The sequence below is a fragment of the Ostreococcus lucimarinus genome, chromosome 21 (genome assembly GCF_000092065.1).
Source record: "Ostreococcus lucimarinus CCE9901 chromosome 21, complete sequence".
Classification (NCBI taxonomy): Eukaryota; Viridiplantae; Chlorophyta; class Mamiellophyceae; order Mamiellales; family Bathycoccaceae; genus Ostreococcus; species Ostreococcus sp. 'lucimarinus'.
Genome location: NC_009375.1, coordinates 229,828 through 247,612, shown reverse-complemented (window position 1 = coordinate 247,612; position 17,785 = coordinate 229,828). Strand labels below are relative to the sequence as shown.

At 60.9% G+C, this 17,785-nt stretch overlaps 13 protein-coding genes across 13 annotated transcripts; 8 read left to right on the top strand and 5 right to left on the bottom strand.

Annotated features, from left to right (window-relative positions):
- Nucleotides 1-182: 182 nt before the first annotated feature.
- Nucleotides 183-1,334, top strand: OSTLU_19257 (predicted protein; the record flags this gene model as incomplete). The annotated part of the gene is made up of 1 exon (XM_001422901.1): nucleotides 183-1,334. The coding sequence occupies one exon, from the start codon at nucleotides 183-185 to the stop codon at nucleotides 1,332-1,334; it is 1,152 nt and encodes a 383-aa protein (XP_001422938.1).
- Nucleotides 1,335-1,476: 142 nt separating this feature from the next.
- On the bottom strand, nucleotides 1,477-1,881 carry OSTLU_9311 (predicted protein; the record flags this gene model as incomplete). Its single annotated transcript, XM_001422812.1, has 1 exon — nucleotides 1,477-1,881. A coding segment is annotated over one exon (405 nt), but the record flags the coding sequence as incomplete, so codon positions are not given.
- A 325-nt stretch (nucleotides 1,882-2,206) lies between these two features.
- Nucleotides 2,207-4,294, top strand: OSTLU_89876 (predicted protein; the record flags this gene model as incomplete). The annotated part of the gene is made up of 1 exon (XM_001422900.1): nucleotides 2,207-4,294. The coding sequence occupies one exon, from the start codon at nucleotides 2,207-2,209 to the stop codon at nucleotides 4,292-4,294; it is 2,088 nt and encodes a 695-aa protein (XP_001422937.1).
- A 58-nt stretch (nucleotides 4,295-4,352) lies between these two features.
- On the bottom strand, nucleotides 4,353-4,760 carry OSTLU_29762 (predicted protein; the record flags this gene model as incomplete). Its single annotated transcript, XM_001422811.1, has 1 exon — nucleotides 4,353-4,760. The coding sequence occupies one exon, from the start codon at nucleotides 4,758-4,760 to the stop codon at nucleotides 4,353-4,355; it is 408 nt and encodes a 135-aa protein (XP_001422848.1).
- A 524-nt stretch (nucleotides 4,761-5,284) lies between these two features.
- On the top strand, nucleotides 5,285-5,881 carry OSTLU_7373 (predicted protein; the record flags this gene model as incomplete). The annotated part of the gene is made up of 1 exon (XM_001422899.2): nucleotides 5,285-5,881. A coding segment is annotated over one exon (597 nt), but the record flags the coding sequence as incomplete, so codon positions are not given.
- A 41-nt stretch (nucleotides 5,882-5,922) lies between these two features.
- OSTLU_29759 (predicted protein) lies at nucleotides 5,923-6,430 on the bottom strand (the record flags this gene model as incomplete). The annotated part of the gene is made up of 2 exons (XM_001422810.1): nucleotides 5,923-6,009; nucleotides 6,119-6,430. The coding sequence occupies 2 exons, from the start codon at nucleotides 6,428-6,430 to the stop codon at nucleotides 5,923-5,925; spliced, it is 399 nt and encodes a 132-aa protein (XP_001422847.1).
- A 743-nt stretch (nucleotides 6,431-7,173) lies between these two features.
- Nucleotides 7,174-8,133, top strand: OSTLU_29758 (ENT family transporter: nucleoside; the record flags this gene model as incomplete). The annotated part of the gene is made up of 1 exon (XM_001422898.1): nucleotides 7,174-8,133. The coding sequence occupies one exon, from the start codon at nucleotides 7,174-7,176 to the stop codon at nucleotides 8,131-8,133; it is 960 nt and encodes a 319-aa protein (XP_001422935.1).
- Nucleotides 8,134-8,379: 246 nt separating this feature from the next.
- On the top strand, nucleotides 8,380-10,482 carry OSTLU_36629 (predicted protein; the record flags this gene model as incomplete). Its single annotated transcript, XM_001422897.1, has 1 exon — nucleotides 8,380-10,482. The coding sequence occupies one exon, from the start codon at nucleotides 8,380-8,382 to the stop codon at nucleotides 10,480-10,482; it is 2,103 nt and encodes a 700-aa protein (XP_001422934.1).
- Nucleotides 10,483-10,589: 107 nt separating this feature from the next.
- OSTLU_29756 (predicted protein) lies at nucleotides 10,590-11,671 on the top strand. The gene has a single exon (XM_001422896.1). The coding sequence runs from the start codon at nucleotides 10,737-10,739 to the stop codon at nucleotides 11,553-11,555; it is 819 nt and encodes a 272-aa protein (XP_001422933.1). The 5' UTR covers nucleotides 10,590-10,736; the 3' UTR covers nucleotides 11,556-11,671.
- Nucleotides 11,672-11,846: 175 nt separating this feature from the next.
- Nucleotides 11,847-13,864, top strand: OSTLU_29755 (predicted protein). The gene has a single exon (XM_001422895.1). The coding sequence runs from the start codon at nucleotides 11,998-12,000 to the stop codon at nucleotides 13,732-13,734; it is 1,737 nt and encodes a 578-aa protein (XP_001422932.1). The 5' UTR covers nucleotides 11,847-11,997; the 3' UTR covers nucleotides 13,735-13,864.
- A 17-nt stretch (nucleotides 13,865-13,881) lies between these two features.
- Nucleotides 13,882-14,958, bottom strand: OSTLU_94166 (predicted protein; the record flags this gene model as incomplete). The annotated part of the gene is made up of 1 exon (XM_001422809.1): nucleotides 13,882-14,958. One exon carries the CDS (start codon nucleotides 14,956-14,958, stop codon nucleotides 13,882-13,884), a length of 1,077 nt encoding a protein of 358 aa, XP_001422846.1.
- Nucleotides 14,959-15,058: 100 nt separating this feature from the next.
- On the top strand, nucleotides 15,059-16,541 carry OSTLU_36653 (predicted protein; the record flags this gene model as incomplete). Its single annotated transcript, XM_001422894.1, has 2 exons — nucleotides 15,059-15,103; nucleotides 15,297-16,541. The coding sequence occupies 2 exons, from the start codon at nucleotides 15,059-15,061 to the stop codon at nucleotides 16,539-16,541; spliced, it is 1,290 nt and encodes a 429-aa protein (XP_001422931.1).
- A 47-nt stretch (nucleotides 16,542-16,588) lies between these two features.
- Nucleotides 16,589-17,485, bottom strand: OSTLU_36640 (predicted protein; the record flags this gene model as incomplete). The annotated part of the gene is made up of 1 exon (XM_001422808.1): nucleotides 16,589-17,485. One exon carries the CDS (start codon nucleotides 17,483-17,485, stop codon nucleotides 16,589-16,591), a length of 897 nt encoding a protein of 298 aa, XP_001422845.1.
- Nucleotides 17,486-17,785: the final 300 nt, after the last annotated feature.

Genomic DNA, 17,785 nt, shown 5'->3' with positions numbered 1-17,785 from the left:
GACCTCGCGCGTCGCCGGCGCCGACCGACGCGCGGCGCGCGACACCGACGCGCGCGATGGCGACGGCGACGACGACGACGACGGCGCGCGCGATGCCGTCGCGATGGCGCGCGCGCGCGACGACGCGAACGAACGCGAGGGCGAACGCGAGGGCGAGCGCGGCGGCGGACGAGCGGTACGCGATGCGCGGCGTGAGCGCGTCCAAGGAGGACGTGCACGCGGCGATAAAGAAGGTGGACAAGGGATTGTTCCCGAAGGCGTTCTGTAAGATCGTGGAGGACATCGCTGGGGACGAGGCGTACTGCACGTGCATGCACGCGGACGGCGCGGGGACGAAGACGAGCCTGGCGTACGCGTACTGGAGAGAGACGGGAGATTTGGGAGTGTGGCGAGGAATCGCGCAGGATTCGATCGTGATGAACACGGATGATTTGTTGTGCGTCGGGTGCGTGGATAACATATTCGTCTCGAGCACGATCGGGAGGAATAAGGCTTTGATTCCGGGGGAGGTGCTGAGCGCGCTCATCAACGGGACGGAGGAGGTTTTGGAGACTTTGCGCGAGTGTGGGGTCGGGGTGAAGTCCACGGGAGGTGAAACCGCGGATTTGGGTGATTTAGTGCGCACGGTGGTGGTGGACACCACGGTCACGGCGCGCATGCGAAGAGACGCGGTGGTGAGTAACGACAACATTCGCGCCGGAGACGTCGTCGTCGGTTTGGCGTCGTTCGGTCAAGCGACGTACGAGAGCGAGTACAACGGCGGAATGGGAAGCAACGGATTGACGTCTGCTCGACACGACGTGTTTGCGAAGAATTTGGCGGAAAAATATCCGGAAACGTTCGATCCGAACGTACCCGAATCGTTGGTGTACAGCGGCAAGTATCAGCTCACCGACGTCGAGCCGGAAACCGGCGTGACGGTTGGCAAGTTGGTGCTCAGTCCGACGCGAACGTACGCCCCCGTGGTGAAAGCCGTGCTCGATGCCATGGACGTGAGGGATATTCACGGCATGGTGCACTGCAGCGGCGGCGCGCAGTCCAAGGTTGGACACTTTCTCCTCGACGGCTTGCGCGTCGTCAAGGATAACATGTTCCCCATTCCCCCGCTCTTCCGCTTGATCCAGGAGTGCTCCAACACCGAATGGAGCGAGATGTACAAAGTGTTCAACTGCGGACATCGTCTCGAGTTTTACTGCTCCCCCGAACACGCGCAAAAGATTATCGATATTAGCCAGAGCTTTAACATCGACGCCCGCGTCGTCGGCAGAGTCGAAGCCAAGGATGGCAAGTCTGAAGTCGTGGTGAAGAGTGAATACGGTGAGTTTACGTATTAATACGTAATATAAAATCAAAAATCTAAACCACCCCTTGTTTCGTCGTCCCCGTCGGGCGATCCTGCTTGCCCTCGGCGATTTCCTTTGCCTTGCGCGCGTCGCGCCGCGCTCGCAACTCTTCGATGCTCACCCCTCGAAGCTCGCGCCTGTAAAACAACAACCAATTCGCCACCTGCGCTCGACGCGTCATGTTCGGCGTCAACCCTTCCATCTTAAACCCTTTCCATCCCAACGGCGTGAGCGTCGTCTTAATCCCTTGCTTGTGTTCCTCCGGCACCGACCGCGTCAACGCCGCGCACGCCACCTTCACCGGCGCGTCAATCTTCGGATCGTACTTCCTCGTCACCCCGATCACGTCCGGTGGTTCGGGATAACTTTTCGCCCAATTCGGAAACACCTCATCCGGCGTCCACACCTCGTTCGCCGTGAGCGTCTCCGCGTCCAGCTCCACGCGCGAGCGATAGCCCAGCGCGTTCCACACCAGCCGGTTCACCTCCTCATCCGCGAGCTCCGAGCGCACGATCGACAGCAGCACCTCGTTCGACAGCGGGTCCGCCCCATCGCGCGCGTCGTCCCACGGCTTCGCGCCCCACTCGTCCTCACCAGCGCGCGTCTCGACGCGTCTTCGTCCCGAGGGCGTTCGCACCGCGGCGGCGCGTCGCGGCGTCGCGCGTCGCGTCGTCGTCGCGTCGCGCGTCGCGCGTCGCAGCGTCGTCGCGGACGTCGTCGTCGAGCTCGCCATCGCGCGTCGTCGCTCGCGCGCGTCGTCGTCGAGCGGGCGCGTCGAGGTGTCCCGAGCCGTCCCGGCGCCGTCGCGACGCCGTCCGCACACGCGCGCGCGCGTCCGCGAGCGCACGTCGCGCGCTCGAGCGATGGAGTGGACGACGCGCGACGTCGCCGCGGACCCGCGCGCGACGCGCGCGCGCTGGACGCGCTCGGCGGCGGAAACATCGTCCGGGAGCGGTGCGGACGATGGATTCTTCGCGTCGTGGTCGACGCCCGTGTTCGTCGTCGCGGCGTGCGTCGCGGCGCTCGCCGTGGCGCGATTCGCCGATCGTCGGGTCGGCGCGGCCGTGCGCGCGCACTGTTTCGTCGCGTGGACGCTGGCGCTGATCATGGTGGGGATCGTGCCGACGGATGTGACGGCGACGCTGCGCGCGGGAGAGGCGCCGCGCGGGTTGGACGCGACGTGGGACGTCGCGTACTGGAGTACGTACGCGCTGACGTGGATCGTGCTGCCGCTGCACCAGTGTTACGTGGACGCGGCGGATTTTTCGTCCGTGGGACGATTGAAGAGAGCGGCGCGGGAGAACGCGATGTTTTTGGGAATCGCGGCGACGGCGATGTTCGTGGGCGCGGCGGCGCTGTTGGCGACCGAGTCGCTGTCTTTGGACGCGATGCGCGCGTATGGGATCGTGGTGGCGAACGTGTGGGGTATTTCGACCGGGGTTTTACTCATGGGGTTTGGTTTGGTGGACGTGCCGCGGGCGATTTGGCGGCGAGCGGCGTTTAATAATCGTCTCACGCGGTCGTACAAGCGCGTCGCCGGAGTGTCGCGGGCGCTCGGTAACGCTCACGCGCGCTTGGCACGGCAAGTTGTGGCGGTAACGACGACGAGTCGAGTGATGCCACGGCGACATAGTTTGCGTTGGGCGATGAGCGTCATCGAAAACGAGACGCCAGAGTTCTCAGAAATGCACCGAGGAAGCTTAGATGAAGCGTTGGACGCGACAGAGGAAGACGTGCTGGATTACGATTACGATGAGTTGAACGATTTAGTTGCGCTGCGTCGCGCGGTTCGCCGTTCGCTGAGGCAGTACGATCGCACTAAGGCGCAGTACGTGATAGCGGTGAAGGATGCGTTTGAAGCGGAAGCCGCCGAGCAATCGCGGGCATCGTCAACTCGACGATTGCATCGCCCGCCAAACTCGGTATCTCGTAGCGGCTCGCTCGGAAAGTGTATGGATGATGTGCAGTACACGTGGTCGATCGTCATCGTGCCCGTCCTCTTGAGAGTCATCGCCACTGGTTTGGCCTTTTTTTCGGTATCCATCATCATCGCAGAGAGCAGTATTTGGATCGGGAAACTGTGGGAAGAGGCGGATCAGATATCTCTTTTGAGCGTGATGCTGGAAAACGCTGAAGATTCGACATCGGGTTTGACCTCCATGCACGTCGTCGTGGCGTTTCCGCTCGCTTACATGTGCCTTTGCACGTTTCATTCCCTCCACAAGCTGGGCATGTTTTCGTTTTACACGCTCGTGCCTCGACACACGGATGCGTTTTCGCTCTTGGTGAACGCGAGTCTGGTATGCCGTTACTCAGCGCCGCTGAGTTTCAACTTTCTCATGCTTTTGCCCATTATTCGCGCGAGTGGCAAGATGACAACCTTCTCACGGAAGATGGCCAACAACGTCCCAGAGCTCGCGGGTGAGCTGAACATCATCGTGCCCACGTTTTTGGGCTTGTACTGCGTCGCCATCGCCCTCGGCTGGTTCGACCGCATCGCACGCGTACTCAACGTGGAGGGGTTTAAATTCGATAGCGACAAAGACGTGAATGAGAGCACGGAAACTGGAAAGTCAATCGTAGACAGGGAACGCGCCGAAGTCATGGACGGCGCCGAAATCGGAAGCTCGCACGAATCTTTCGTCTCTGAGACTGCGCCTCGCGAGCAAAGGCTTCCGCCAATTGCTTCGAATAGTAACGAGTGGAACGACGTCGAGCACGACGCTCGAGGAGGTCTGCTATCGACCTATCCCGATCCGGAATCCGCGAGCGCACGGTGGGAGACGCAAAAAGCCCGTCTCGCCCAAGCCACGCAAGCGAGCGCCGCAAGAGCCGTACCGCGCGGGTCGCCGCTCTCGCGAACTGGTCGAGACAAAGTGAGCGAACTCGACTTCATGTTCTCGAACCTCGGTCGCCGCAGCAGCGGCGGTGAATCGTTCTCGGATGAATGAATATATTGTTGCAACATCGCTCGCGCGCCTAGATAAAATTACACCCCTCTACGACAGCCTACTCCTCCGGCAACAGCGCCAGCGCGTGCCCATCGACGCACACCGTCCCACACTTCACTTTCCGCACCACCGTCTCGTACCGCGCCCTCGTTCCCGATCGTTTCACCAATTTCAACTCAATCTCCAGCTCCTCGTCCACGCGCACCGGTTCCCTGAATTTCAACTCTTGGCTCGCGTACACCGTCCCCGGCCTCGCGCGCGCCAGCAGCGCCCCGAACGCGCTCGCCGCCAGCATTCCGTGCACCGCGCGTCCTCGCAATCGATTCTCGCCGTCACCCACCGCGCCGTCGTCGAAGTGAATCGGATTCTCATCGCCCGTCAACCGCGCGAACGCCGCGCAATCGTCCGCCGTGAACGTCCTGCGCTCGCGCAGCGCGTCCGCGCGCGTCGACGACGTCGCGGACATCCCGCGCCGCGCCGCGGACGACCGCGCGAGCGCGCGCGCGACGATTCGCGCGCGCATCACCGTCGGTCGCGCGACACAGCGCCGCGCGCCGGCGTCTGCGGCGTCGCGCGATGTCCGCGTCGGTCGACGCGCGCGCGCGCGCGCCGACGACGCGGTGGACATCGCGCGCGACGACGCGCGCGGCGACGAACGGCGCGGCGCGCGCGCGGCGAAGGAGTCGCGAGGGAATCGCGCGGGCATTCAATTCCGGCGGCGGCTCGACGACGCGCCGCGGACGCGCGCTTCGCGTCGCTCGACGCGGTGCGGACGCGGACGACGCTATGATGGACGACGACGACGACGACGACGCGAGCGCGAGCGCGTCGGGACGCGCGGCCGAGGACGCGCGGTGGCTGGACGAGGACGAGGCGCGACGCGCGCGAGGGGCGACGGCGTCGGCGTCGACGCGACAACGGCGAGCGGCGCGAAGGGAACCGCGAGAGCGACGAAACGAGCGACGGGATCGAGGTGGAGCGCGACCGAACGTGCTGGTGCTGACGCAGCGGGATTACGAACGCGTGCTGCCCATCGCGGCGACGGGGGAGCAATACGGGTACTTTTGGGGGGATAACGATACCGCGTTTCAACGCGTGGGGTTGTCGCTGTTGACGACGGTGTTGACCGCGAATGCGGCGCCGGCGCTCGCCGTGCCCGCGAGCACGTTTTTTTTGTGGGCACCCGTGGCGTTAGCGGCGCGACGTAACTCAAAGGTGCGAAGCGCTAAATACGCGGGCCTGTGGCGCGCCAGAGTCATCTCAGTCGAGCCCGTGGAGACGCGCGGGACGTCGAGCGTAGATTGGATGTTTAACCTAGTCGTCGGAGATAGATCCGGGGCGCGAGTACCGCTGAAAGTTCCTTTAAAAGCGGAGTACGCGGATATCAACGTAGGCGACGACGTCGAGCTCATCGTGACATCAGACGACCCGTACTTTTACACGTTTCAAGCCGTTCGCGAGGCGTATTTTCCGTTCCTTAACGTCTGGGTGGGCGAGTATCCGTTCCTCGACCGTCGTGGGATGGTGAGCGTGAGCGATCGTTTAGCCGGGGAAGAGGAGGCGCGTCGCGCCAGGGCGAGAGGATAAACTGATAAAAGCGCCGCACTTACACTGCAATAGAACACTACTCACTTCTCGTCCAATTCGTCCATCATCTTCTCCAGCTCGCTCGCCGGCATTTCTTCCAAACGCTTTTGCATCACCGCGTTTTCGTACTGTTTAACCATCGTCGAAACGAAACGTCTGAGCGTCAGTCTTCGGTTCGCGTTTTCTTTCTCCTTCGCGTTTCGTCTCGCGCTCTCGCCTCGTTCGCTTCGCACGCACATCCTTCAACTGCTTCGCGTAAGTCATGTCCTTATTGAACACTCGCATGACGTACGACCCCACCCACGCGAGCGTCAATCCGAGCACGAACGTCAACTGCACCGCGTTGCCCGCCTTCGTCGAATCCATCCCCGCGAACGATTGCAACCCGTAGTACGCCGCGAATCCCGCGCCCGTGACCCCGGTCCCGATCAGCATCACGTCCGCGCGCGTGTACCCGAACGGCACGTCGCCTTCATCGTCCGCGGGCGTCGCGCGCGTGCGCGTGGTCTTCCCGACGCGCGGCGATTCCAGCCTTCGCGTCGTCGTCATCGTCTTCGTCGTCGCGCGCGCGCGCGTCGCGCTCGACCGCGCGGCCGCGAACACGCCGCGCGCGCGTCGCGTCGTCGCGCGTCGCGTCGTCGCGCATCGCGCCGTCGTCGTCGTCGCGCGCGTCGTCGTCGCGAACGTCATCGTCTCGATCGATGATGCGTCGACGAATGGCGCGACGCCGCAGAGCGCGCCTCGCCGCGGGCGCGATGCGCGCGACGCCGGCGACGCGCGCGAGCGGGGACTCCGAGCGCGGCGCGCGCGACGCGATCGCCGCCGCCGCCGCCGACGCGTCGGTCCCGACGGTCGATGACGCGAACGACGACGACGACGCGAACGATGTCGACGCCGACGCCGACGCGCGACGCCGACGCGCGGGCGACGACGCGAACGCGTCTCGAGCGACGCGCGCCTCGATGACGCCGGCGCGCGCGCTGTACGCGCGCTTCGTCGCCGTGGGCGTGGGGACGCTGTTCCCGTGGAACGTCTTCATCACCGAGCGCGCGTACTTCGCGCGACGGTTCGCGAACGATGGCGCGAACGATGGGTCGTTCTTCGCGGCGAATTTCGAAGGGACGTTCGCGAACGCGTACGCGCTGAGCAATCTGATCGGATGCGCGGGGTTGGTGAAATATGGGGACGCGCGCGGCGCGGCGACGGGTTCGCGAGCGACGGCGAGCGCGCTGGGAATCGCGGCGGTGGGGATATGGACGTGTGGGGTCGTCGCGGGCGTGGAACGGGTGAAAATGGACGTCGTATTCGCGCAGACGCTAGGGGTGATCGTGGTGGTCGGATTGGCGACGGCGGTGGCGCAGTCCGGGGGGTTCGCGCTCGCGAGTCGGTTGCCGCCCGAGTTCGCGCAGGGCGCGATGAGCGGGCAGGCGGTGAGTGGGGTGGTGGTTTCTTTGGTGGCGCTGGCGACGACTGCGTATGGTGGGGGATCAGTTTCGTCCTCGTCGTCCGCGAAAGGCGCACAGGCGTATTTTTACGTCGCCGCGGCGGTGGTGCTGGGTTGCGCGGCGACGGCGGCGCGATTGGACAAGACGCCCGCATTCGAAGAGCTCACTGGGGTCGAGCGGCATCGAGATGGGCGCCGGTCGGAGATGAACGCGCTCCTACGGGATGATGACGTCGATGAGTACGACAGCGACGTCGAGGGCGCGCCGTTGAGAGCTTCCACAGGCGTGGAGGATTTCGGCGACGAGAGTCGCGATTATAGACTCGCCGTCGCGTTGACGTTTATCGCCAGCCTCTGCGCGTTTCCGGCAATCACGAGCTCAATCGAGAGCTCGCACGGCGCAATGGGAGCGTTTTGGTCGCCGGTATTATTCTTACTCTTCAACTTGGGCGATTTTCTCGGCCGACATCTGGCTGGAATGTATCCCAAGACGCCGCCGAGAGGCGCGTCGTTGCGGCGCGCGGCGACGCTTCGATTCGCCTTCATCCCGTTTCTCGCCGCCTGCAACGTCACCACGCCGAACTGGCGCGTGCCCACCGTGTTTGCGTCCGACTTCTTCCCCTTCCTCTTCATATCCGCCCTCGCGGTGACGAATGGTTGGCTCGCGAGCGTCGCCATGATGCACGGCGCCAGCCGCGCGCCGCTCTCAAAACGTCAAGCCGAGGGCGTCGTCCTCAGCTTTGCCCTCGTCGCCGGTATATTCCTCGGCACTGCATTGTCTCTGTTCATTGTATTCATATTATCTTAGCGCGGTTGCGGCCAAATTGTAATAAATTGTATTCGCGATGATTGTCAGAGACTTTTTGACCTCACGGCCGCCAAAGCAATCGCGATCGAGTCGCCGCCGCACTCGCGCGCGCGCGACGGAACTTCCCTCGAAATGGGTCGGGGTCGATTTAACAAGCGTCGAGGAGGCGGTGGTCGCGGGAACGGTCCTCAAAGCGGCGCCTTCGCGCGCGACTTCAAGCGACAAAAACGCGACGGCGGCGGCGGCATGGATGCGCGAGGTGAACGAGGGAACGCGCACGACGGCTATCACGACATCCAGAAGACGAACAAAGCGTTTGAGACGTACTACAAAGCCCAGAATATCGTCCCGGAGAGCGAGTGGGAGACGTTTTTGGACTGCATGCGGTCGCCGTTGCCGATGACGTTTAGAATCAATGGAAGTGGAAAGTTCGCGACGGATATGCGAGACCAATTGGAGGGGACACTGTTCGCGGAATTGCTCAAAGAGGAATTGAAAGATGAGGAACAAAATGAATTACCGCCGCCGAAGCCGTTGGCGTGGTATCCCGAGCGATTGGCGTGGCAGTGTAGTTATACGCGAGCGCAGTTGCGACGGTTGCCGGCGCTGCAAGGAATTTTCGACTTCATCAAGAACGCTAACGAGCTCGGGTCGATCTCTAGGCAAGAGGCAGTATCGATGATTCCTCCGTTTTTCTTGGATGCGCAACCGCATCATCGAATTTTGGACATGTGCGCGTCGCCGGGAAGCAAGACGTTTCAGATTTTGGAACGCATGCACGGTGATTTTGACGGCAACACCAAGCTTCCCACCGGAATCGTCGTCGCCAATGACGTCGATTTGAAGCGTTGCAACTTACTGACGCATCAAACGAAGCGAGCGAACTCACCGACGTTACTCGTGACCAATCATGAAGCGCAAAACTATCCCATCATCAAAGGCCCAAAGGGTGAACTCTTCGACTTTGACGCCATCCTGTGCGACGTACCGTGCTCGGGCGACGCGACGATGCGCAAGGCACCGGATATCTGGAACAGATGGACTCCTGGTAATGGTAACGGTTTGCATACCTTACAGCTTAGAATCGCTGCTCGCGGTGCTCAGCTCCTCAAGGTGGGCGGTCGTCTCGTGTACAGCACGTGCTCGCTGAATCCGATTGAAAACGAAGCTGTCGTGGCGGCGTTGTTGAAGGAATGCGATGGTGCTTTGGAGCTTCTCGATGTGAGTGACGAATTGCCAGACTTGAAGCGTAGCCCTGGATTGCGCGATTGGCAAGTGTGGGATAAGTTTGGCTATCACCCAAGCTTTCGAGGCGAGGAGCAAATGTTCAAGCTCTGCGAGACGATGTTCTCCGACGAAGAGACGAAGAAACTGCCGTTGGAGCGATGTCTGCGACTTTTGCCTCATCATCAAGACACTGGTGGATTCTTTGTCGCCGTATTCCAGAAAGTTAAGCCCATGGAGATCAAAGAAGACGTGAACGCAAAGAAGCAAACTGTGAAGGAGCGTGTTCGCCTTTCGCTCAACGTGAACGCGAAGAACGAGATCGAGATGTCACATGAGGTGATCACGTTGGCCCGCAAGGGTCAGACTGCGTCTATACCTCCGGAAGTCGACGACAAAGGCGAGTATTTGCTCCCACACAGAGGCGCGACGGGTCCGAACGGGGGCAGTCGATGGCTCGGCATCGATCCTGTGCTTCCGGTGAACGATCCGAAGGTGATCAATAGCATCTACAGTGTCTACGGTATCGAAAGCGATGACATTGCGTTACACAAAAATTGTGTCACACGCACTGCGGACACTTCACGACCGAAGCGTGTGTACACCATCACCGACTCCTTGCGCCAGTACTTAGCGTGCGACGTCAACGAAAGTCTTCGCGTGACGTCGTGCGGGCTCAAGGCGTTCGAGCGCCAGGAAATCAAGGATGAAGTCAAAGAACAAGAAGAAACTTCTGGTGCGATGTGTGATTTCCGTCTCACGCAAGACGGAATACCGATGATGTTCCCGTTCGTGAGAAAGCGCATCATTCGCCCGACTTTTGACGACTTTAAAGCCATCCTTGAACGTCGCACGTTGGCGTTTGAGTACAGCGCAGAGGCGCCGCAACGCGCCGTCATCTCTTGCGCCGAAACCAAAAAAGCCTTGCTCGATCTCACTTTGGGATGCTGCATTCTCGTTCCTCGCGATGAAGATCTGGCCGCCATCAACGTCAGCAAGGCGGACCTCGCCATCGCGTGCTGGCGCGGTCGCACGTCATGCAACTTGTTGGTCTCCAAAGCCGAAACAATTCACTTCATCGATAAAATCAAAGTCAACGCGGCGGTGAAGATGGACACGTCGTGATCACAGCGCAGTCACGCCTAGTAGCGCCTCCGATGTGTGGGTGTCGTAATAAGTAGCTCTGTATACTCGACGTGTGAATAGCGCCGCCCCGCACACGCGCGCGCGCACCGTCATCGCGGACGATGTCTCGCGTCCACGCGTGGCCGAAGCACACAGTGTCGTCATGCGCGTCTCCACGCGCGCGCGCGTCGACGAGCGCGCGCGCGCGGGCGTCGACGAGCGCGAAGGCGTCGACGAGCTCAAAGGACGACGAAATGACTCCCGAGCGCGCGTTTCGCAGGATGTGGACCAAGGCGGACAAGTATCACACGCACGCGGTGTCGGGAACGTTATATACCGCGCTAGGGGCGGGAATGATGGGCCAGTGGGCGCTGGACGACGCGACGGCGCTGACGAGCGGTGGCGGCGCGACTCCGGGGCTGGACCCCGCGTTGACCGGCGTCGCGCTCACGCTGGCGACGGTGTGCGCGTTGAGTGGACTACCACTTTCAAAGAGCCGCGGTTGGCGGAAAACCGAGCTCAGCGCGCGATCGATCGCGTTTCAGTTCGTGTTGACGTGGGAGTGCGTTCGCTTCGCGGGCGTCGTCGATCCCGCGCTCAGAGTCCCCGGATTGGACACCCTTTGGTTGGCGTGGTTGCCATTCGTGTGGCAAACGATGACGTCGGCATACATCGTCCTGTTCACGAAGGACGACAAGCGCGCCGCGCTCGCGGTGTGGCTCGGCACGCTCGGTTTCGGAGCTCAAATTTTCCCGGCGCAGCGCGTCCTCGACGTCGCCTCCGTCGCCGCGCTCGAAGCCGCGAGACCCGGTCTCCCCACGATATGGGCTCACGGCACGTTTGGTTTGATTTGGCTCCTGAACTGGTCCACGTTCGGCGCCTCACTTCGCGCGCGCGACGTCGTCTCGTCGGACGCCGACTACGTCCGCGCCTTTTTGACGCGTCCCAGCGCGTTTTGGTTCGCCTTATTCGCCCTCGACCTCGCCGTCGCGCGTCCGTTCGCGTCGATCGGCGATTATCTCGCCTCCGCCCTCGGCTCCGACGTCGCCGCCGCCCTCGCCTCGAGCGCGTGAGTCCGCCTTCCCGTCCCGGCCCGGCGTCGCCGAGCGACCGACCGCCCACCGCGCCGCCGTCGGCTCGAAGATATTTTCAACGGGACGCATCATTGCGGGAGATCCCTTTTGCATACCCTTCAACACGCGTGTAATACGTACATTTATCACACGTCTGCGAATATCCCGCGTTTCGCTTTTTCGCGGCGAAAAAGCGTCGTCGAAAAGATTCGCTCGAGCCCCCCCGCGCCGGGTCGCGACTCGTCGATCGCGCGTCGCGCGCGCCCCGCATTCTCAGGCACACGACGCGCGCGACGATCGACGCGGCGGCGCGATCGACGCGCGGCGCGGCGCGGCGCGGCGCGGCGCGAAAACCAGCGTCCGTCGCGTCGTCCGGACCGCGCTCGACGACGCGACGGAGGCGCGGCGACGGGCGCGAGCGACGATGCGGGACGACGACGCGATGGGCGCGACGCGACTCGCGGACGCGCTCGCGGACGCGGTCGAGGACGCGAGCGCGAGAAACGCGGGCGGGGGGGGGGGACGCGCGGGACGCGCGCGCGCGAAGACGAATGGGAAGAGCGCGCGACCGAGGTTGAACGACGCGGGCGCGCACTTGAGAGTGCTGCTGGCGACGGACGACGCGCACACGCGAAAGATGGTGGAATCGATGCTGCGCGAGCTCGGGGTGGAGGTGGTGGCGGCGACGAATGGGAACGAAGTCTTGGACGTCTTGCGGGGGGCGCCGAAGAGCGCGAGGGAGGACACGTCGGTGGATATGATTTTGCTCGACGTGTTGATGCCCGAACTCGACGGGGAAGTCGAACTGGTGGAGGCGTGTAAGGCGAACGAAACCCTGCGCGGGGTGCCGATCGTCATCATGTCCACCGTGGACGAGCGCAAGGCGTGCAAGACGCGATTTGAAAATTCGGGCGCCGCCGGTTTCTTGACGAAACCGGTGAACCGCATCGAGTTGAAGGAGAGCTTGGCGCACACGCGGGCGTTAAAAAGCCACGAAAGTGGTAGCGTTGAAGGTGAGGGTTCGGGTTCGGGGAACTGCATGGATCCAAACGACAACGTCGGCGGGAGCGCAAAGTCGTCGCTCACCAAGCTCACGAGCAGGGAAAAAGTCGCGGGGGGCTCGGGCGGTGGGCAAAACGATTCGGGGAGCGATAATCAATACAACGAAAAACCGCTCACGAGACGCGCCGAAGCCGAAGCGATCGATCGATGGGCCAGTCGCGAGGGTGGGTCGGGAGACTGCGGCTCGGGCGGCTCGGGTCAAGGCACGGGAAGCGGTAGCGGCTCCCACGAAGGCTCGGGGTCGGGCCAGCGTGATCCAAACGACGGCGAAAAGTTCCGCGGCTTGAGCGTGCAACTCATCAAGGCGCACGGTGGGGCAACGACTATGCTCGAACTCTCTTTACCAGAGCACGCGTCTGAGCACGTCGTCGTTCGACGATCAAACTCGCGTTCGGCGTTCAAGGGGTTTCAAAACTACCTTAAGAACGAAAACAAGGATACCGCGGTGCAAATGATGAGCGTTGACTTGACGCAGCAGCATCACTCGTTTTATGAAGCGTCTTCCATGATGCCACCGTCAGATTTCGCCAAATTTTACGGACCGATTATGCCGAAGATGGAAATGCCCGTGCCGCCGCCGATGCCGCCGTACGCCGATATGAACCAATTCTCCGCCGCCGCCGCCGCCGCCGCCGCGGTGGCGGCGTCTTCGGTCGACGCTTCAGTGATGGATCAATCGTATATGGCGAATCCGTTTTTCAACGTTTTACAAACTGCGGCCGATCACACCCAGCAGACGAGCTCGAGCCAAGCCGCCGAGCATCGCGCCGCGGCGATTCGACGCTTTTTGAAGAAGCGCAAGGAAAGGAACTTCGAAAAGAAAGTTCTTTACCCTTCGCGACAAAAGCTCTCGGAATCCCGTCCTCGCGTTCGCGGACAGTTCACTCGAAACAACGATGAAACGACGACGACGACGACGACGACTGAAAACGTCTCAAACGGATCGGACAACAAACCAAAGTCGAACGAAACCAACGCGAGCGAGGCGAACAAGGTCGGCGAAGTCGAAGGCAAGGGAGTGGACGAGTACGGTCACGGCTCGAACGAAGGTTCGAACGAAGGTTCGAAAGAAGGCTCCCGAAGTTCTTCCGGCGCCGAAGGCGAAGGCTCCAAGTAAAGGACACAATTTTCTCAATACGTCTCAAGATAACAGATTAATTGTACCACACACCACACACCACCTTCCACTGGACAATTTCACATTGGCGAGATTCTACTTTTTAATAATATGTACGAGTACACAAGCTATACACTATTTCCTACGCTACGCTACGAATTTCAAATACTTGTCGTCGGGGTACAAGACGATGGTGAACACGGCGCCCATCTTTGGCGCGCATGAGTCGCGCTCAATTTTCTTTCTCGGCTCACCTGTGAGTTCGCTCGGCATGTGTGCGAAAGCCCAAACAGTGACGACGGCCCACGGTGCGAGCCCATCGTTCACGATCCTTCGCGCGATATCAATCACGCGTCGAGTATCTGGATACAACATCAAACCTCGCCAGCGACGCGTCTCGACGATGTCGCCTCGGTCGTCCTCGGCGCCCTCCATGTAGGCGTCTCCTAGACTTATGCGCCCACAAAATTCTAAAATCCGATCTAAATCATCAACATCGATGTCCTTTTCCTCGCCTCTCATCGGTGGACTCGCAGACGCGAGTAACACGGCACTTTGACTCACCAAATTGACGCGAACTTGCGACGAAGTCTTGACGCTCTCTGCGCGCCTCGCCGCCGTCACTGTGCGTGGAAACTTGACCTCCTCGTGCGCACCACTCACCATGTACGCGCACAATACCTTTGACTTTCCCGTTCGCTGCTCAAACGCCCGCGCACACGCCCCGATTCGATCGTGAAACCAATTCCCCACCTTGAACTCTTCTCGCGTCAAATTCACGCTCGCGAGCGCCTTCCCGCGCGCGTCCTCCGTCGTTTGCATCCCCAAACTTTCCTTTGCGTCCGCCATGAGCGACGCAACGAATCGTCCCTTCGGCGTCACGCAAAAACAATCGTCCGAATCTACCTCGGCGTCGATCGTCGTCAGCCCAAACGTCGCGCCCGCGTCGCGCGTCTTCGTCTTCGCCGCCGTCCACCGTCGCACGTGTTCGTGCACGAAGTGCGGGTCCAGCGCGTCCGCGATCGACATCTCCGCCTCGAAATGTGTCCCGACGATCGCATTCGCGTCGTCGTCGAGCGCGCGCGCGATCGCGTCCTCGTCGTCGCGCCGTCCTCGCGGCACCGCCACCTCGACCGATTTCGCGAGCGCGAACGTCGTCGCGAGGGCGTCGTCGACGTCGCACTTCGCGTGCGCGAACGACCGCCACTGCGCGCGCCTCGCCATCGGTGCTCGCGCCTCGCGTCCGCGTCCGCGTCGGCGTCGGCGTGTGTCGTCGCGTCGCGTCACTTCAAGCCGACGGCACAATCGATCGAATCGTTCAATCATGACGACGCGCGAGCCGTTCGGCGAGGGCGTGCCTTTCGGCGACGTGCGTGCGATGCGACGCGACGCGACGCGATCGGGCGCGCGGACGACGCGGACGCGCGCGACGAGACTGCCGCGAATCGATGGAATTCCGAGGACGGTTACTAACCCGACGGAACGAATGAATCGACGCGACGCGACGCGCGGACGACGCGACGCGGAGGACTGACGACGGTACGAATCGATGGTCATCACAGCCGTCGTGGTACACGACGTTTAATTCGCCGTATTACACGATGTCGCACGCGAAGTTTCGAGACAAGGTGCGAGCGTTCGTGGAGCGGGACATCGCGCCGTACGTGCACGAGTGGGACGAGACGAAAACCATACCTCCAGAAGTGTACAGAGCGACGTACGCGGCTGGGATATTACCCGCGGTGGTTGGAAAACCGTGGCCGAAGGATTTGGTCCCCGAGTGCGAGGAACCGGAGCATTTTGATTACTTTCATGAGTTGATCGTCTTTGACGAATTCGCGCGGTGCGGGAGCGGCGGCGTACTTTGGGGACTACTGGAGGGCATACACATCGGTTTGCCACCAGTTTTGAACTTTGGGAGCGAAGATTTGCGACGAAGGGTAGGAGCTCCGTGCTTGCGAGGGGAAGGGATCATATGTCTGGCGATCACGGAGCCGTACGCCGGCAGCGACGTGGCGAACATTCGGTGCGAGGCAAAGTTGGATCCGAGCGGGAAGTTTTATCGAGTGACGGGGGAGAAGAAATGGATCACGAATGGGATTTGGGCAGATTATTTCACCGTCGCGGTGCGCACGGGTGGGCCGGGCATGGGTGGGATTTCGCTCCTAGTCATCGAGCGTTCGATGCCTGGCGTGGATTGTCGCCGCATGGACTGCATGGGCGTTTGGGCGAGCGGCACCACGTTCATCACCTTTGAAGACGTGAAAGTGCCAGTCGAGAATTTGATCGGCAAAGAAAACGAAGGCTTCAAGTATATCATGCACAACTTCAATCACGAACGTTGGGGGTTTGTGATTCAGGCGAATAGGTTTGCACGCGTGTGCTATGAGGAATCGTTCAAGTACGCGCACCGTCGAAGAACGTTTGGTAAGAAACTCATCGAGCACCCAGTGATTCGACACAAACTCGCTGAGATGATTCGACAAGTCGAGGCGACGCATTACTTGCTAGAGACCATCACCTATCAAATGAATACCATGACGAAGGAAGAATCTTCGAAAGCGCTTGCGGGTATCACCGCGTTGGCCAAAGTGCAGAGCACCAAAGTGTTTGAATTTTGCGCCAGAGAAGCGGCTCAGGTGTTTGGTGGGGCCTCTTACGTCCGGGGAGGTCAAGGTGAAAAGATCGAGCGGCTCTACCGCGATGTTCGCGCTTATGCGATCCCGGGCGGGAGCGAGGAGATTATGCTCGATTTAGGTGTTAGACAGGCGATGAAGCAGTGGCAAGTTGCGCAATCGCGTCTCTAGCGCTGCGCTTGTAATTTACTATCTTTGCTATTCCTAACATTGCTATTCTACAATTCGCGCGCGGCTGAGATGAGCTCGCTTGACGACGGAATTTTGTTCTCTACTTCTTCGTCGTTGGCTGCGTTTTGCTCGAGAAACGAAATCCACAAGTCTGCGACTGGTACTGGTTTGTTCTCGCCCGTAGCGCCCGTAACTTCGAGTGCGACGCCTATCGCACCAGCTGCAATGCTCACGGGCGCGCGCGCGATCGTTCCGAGCACACCTCGCTTTTTCTGTCGTCTCTTTAGAGCTTCCATCCGTGCCTTTTGTTTGTCGGTGAAGCCGAGCATTTTTGCGAGCAAATCGAGCACGTCCTCCGCTCGTTCGCGTTCGAGATAAGCGATGAATAAATCGCTCACTATGCGCTTATCCAACAATTTCTCACTCTCTACCATCATATCGCTGCTCTTTTGAAGGGCGTGATGGAGCGCTTTCCTGAGCTTACTCGCGTCGCTCGTGGCCTTGATGCATTCCTCCTTGGCGATTTTCAAGTGAGCCTCAAACTTAGTCAACCTTTCCTCCGCTTCCTTCGCCTTTTCTTTGGCTTCCATGCATGCTGCTCTATCAGCAGTCGCCTGCGAGGTGAGTGCGGCTAGCTTTTGTCGTAGATTCGCCGACTCAATGCGCTGCGCGTCCGCGCTCTCGATTTCAGCGTAATATGCCCCGAGCGCCTTTTGTAAATTTTCCACCTCTTCGTCTCGAGCCTTTATCACCTCCCGCAACCTCGTGACCTCGGCATCGTTTCCACTCATGTTCTTCTTCAAGTCGCTTAAACGCCGTTCGTATTCTCGCCTTTCCTCCTCTCTCGCCTCGTCTATTTCTCGTTCCTGTTCCTCCGCCACCTCGTCCTCTTCGTCCTCCAGCGCCAACAAATGTGCCCTCAATTTCTTCAATTCCGTCGCCATCTTGTCGCGCTCACTCCTCAACGTCGCGATCTCTTTCTTGTGTTCGTCCTCCCTCGACGCATTCCTCGCTAGATCCATCCCCCGCATTCGTTCCGCCTCGCTCGCGCGCTCCGTCAACGCCGCCACCCTTTGCCGCAGTGCCCGCGCATCGTCTCCATCCGCGCCTTCCGTCGCCCCGCTTCCCTCGTTCATCGCTTCCACGATCGCCGCTGTCTTCGCTTGTTCTTTTTCGACCGCTCGCGCGACGGCCTCGCGCAGCTTCGCGTCGGCGTCGGCGCGAAACTCGGCGAGTTTTCGTTC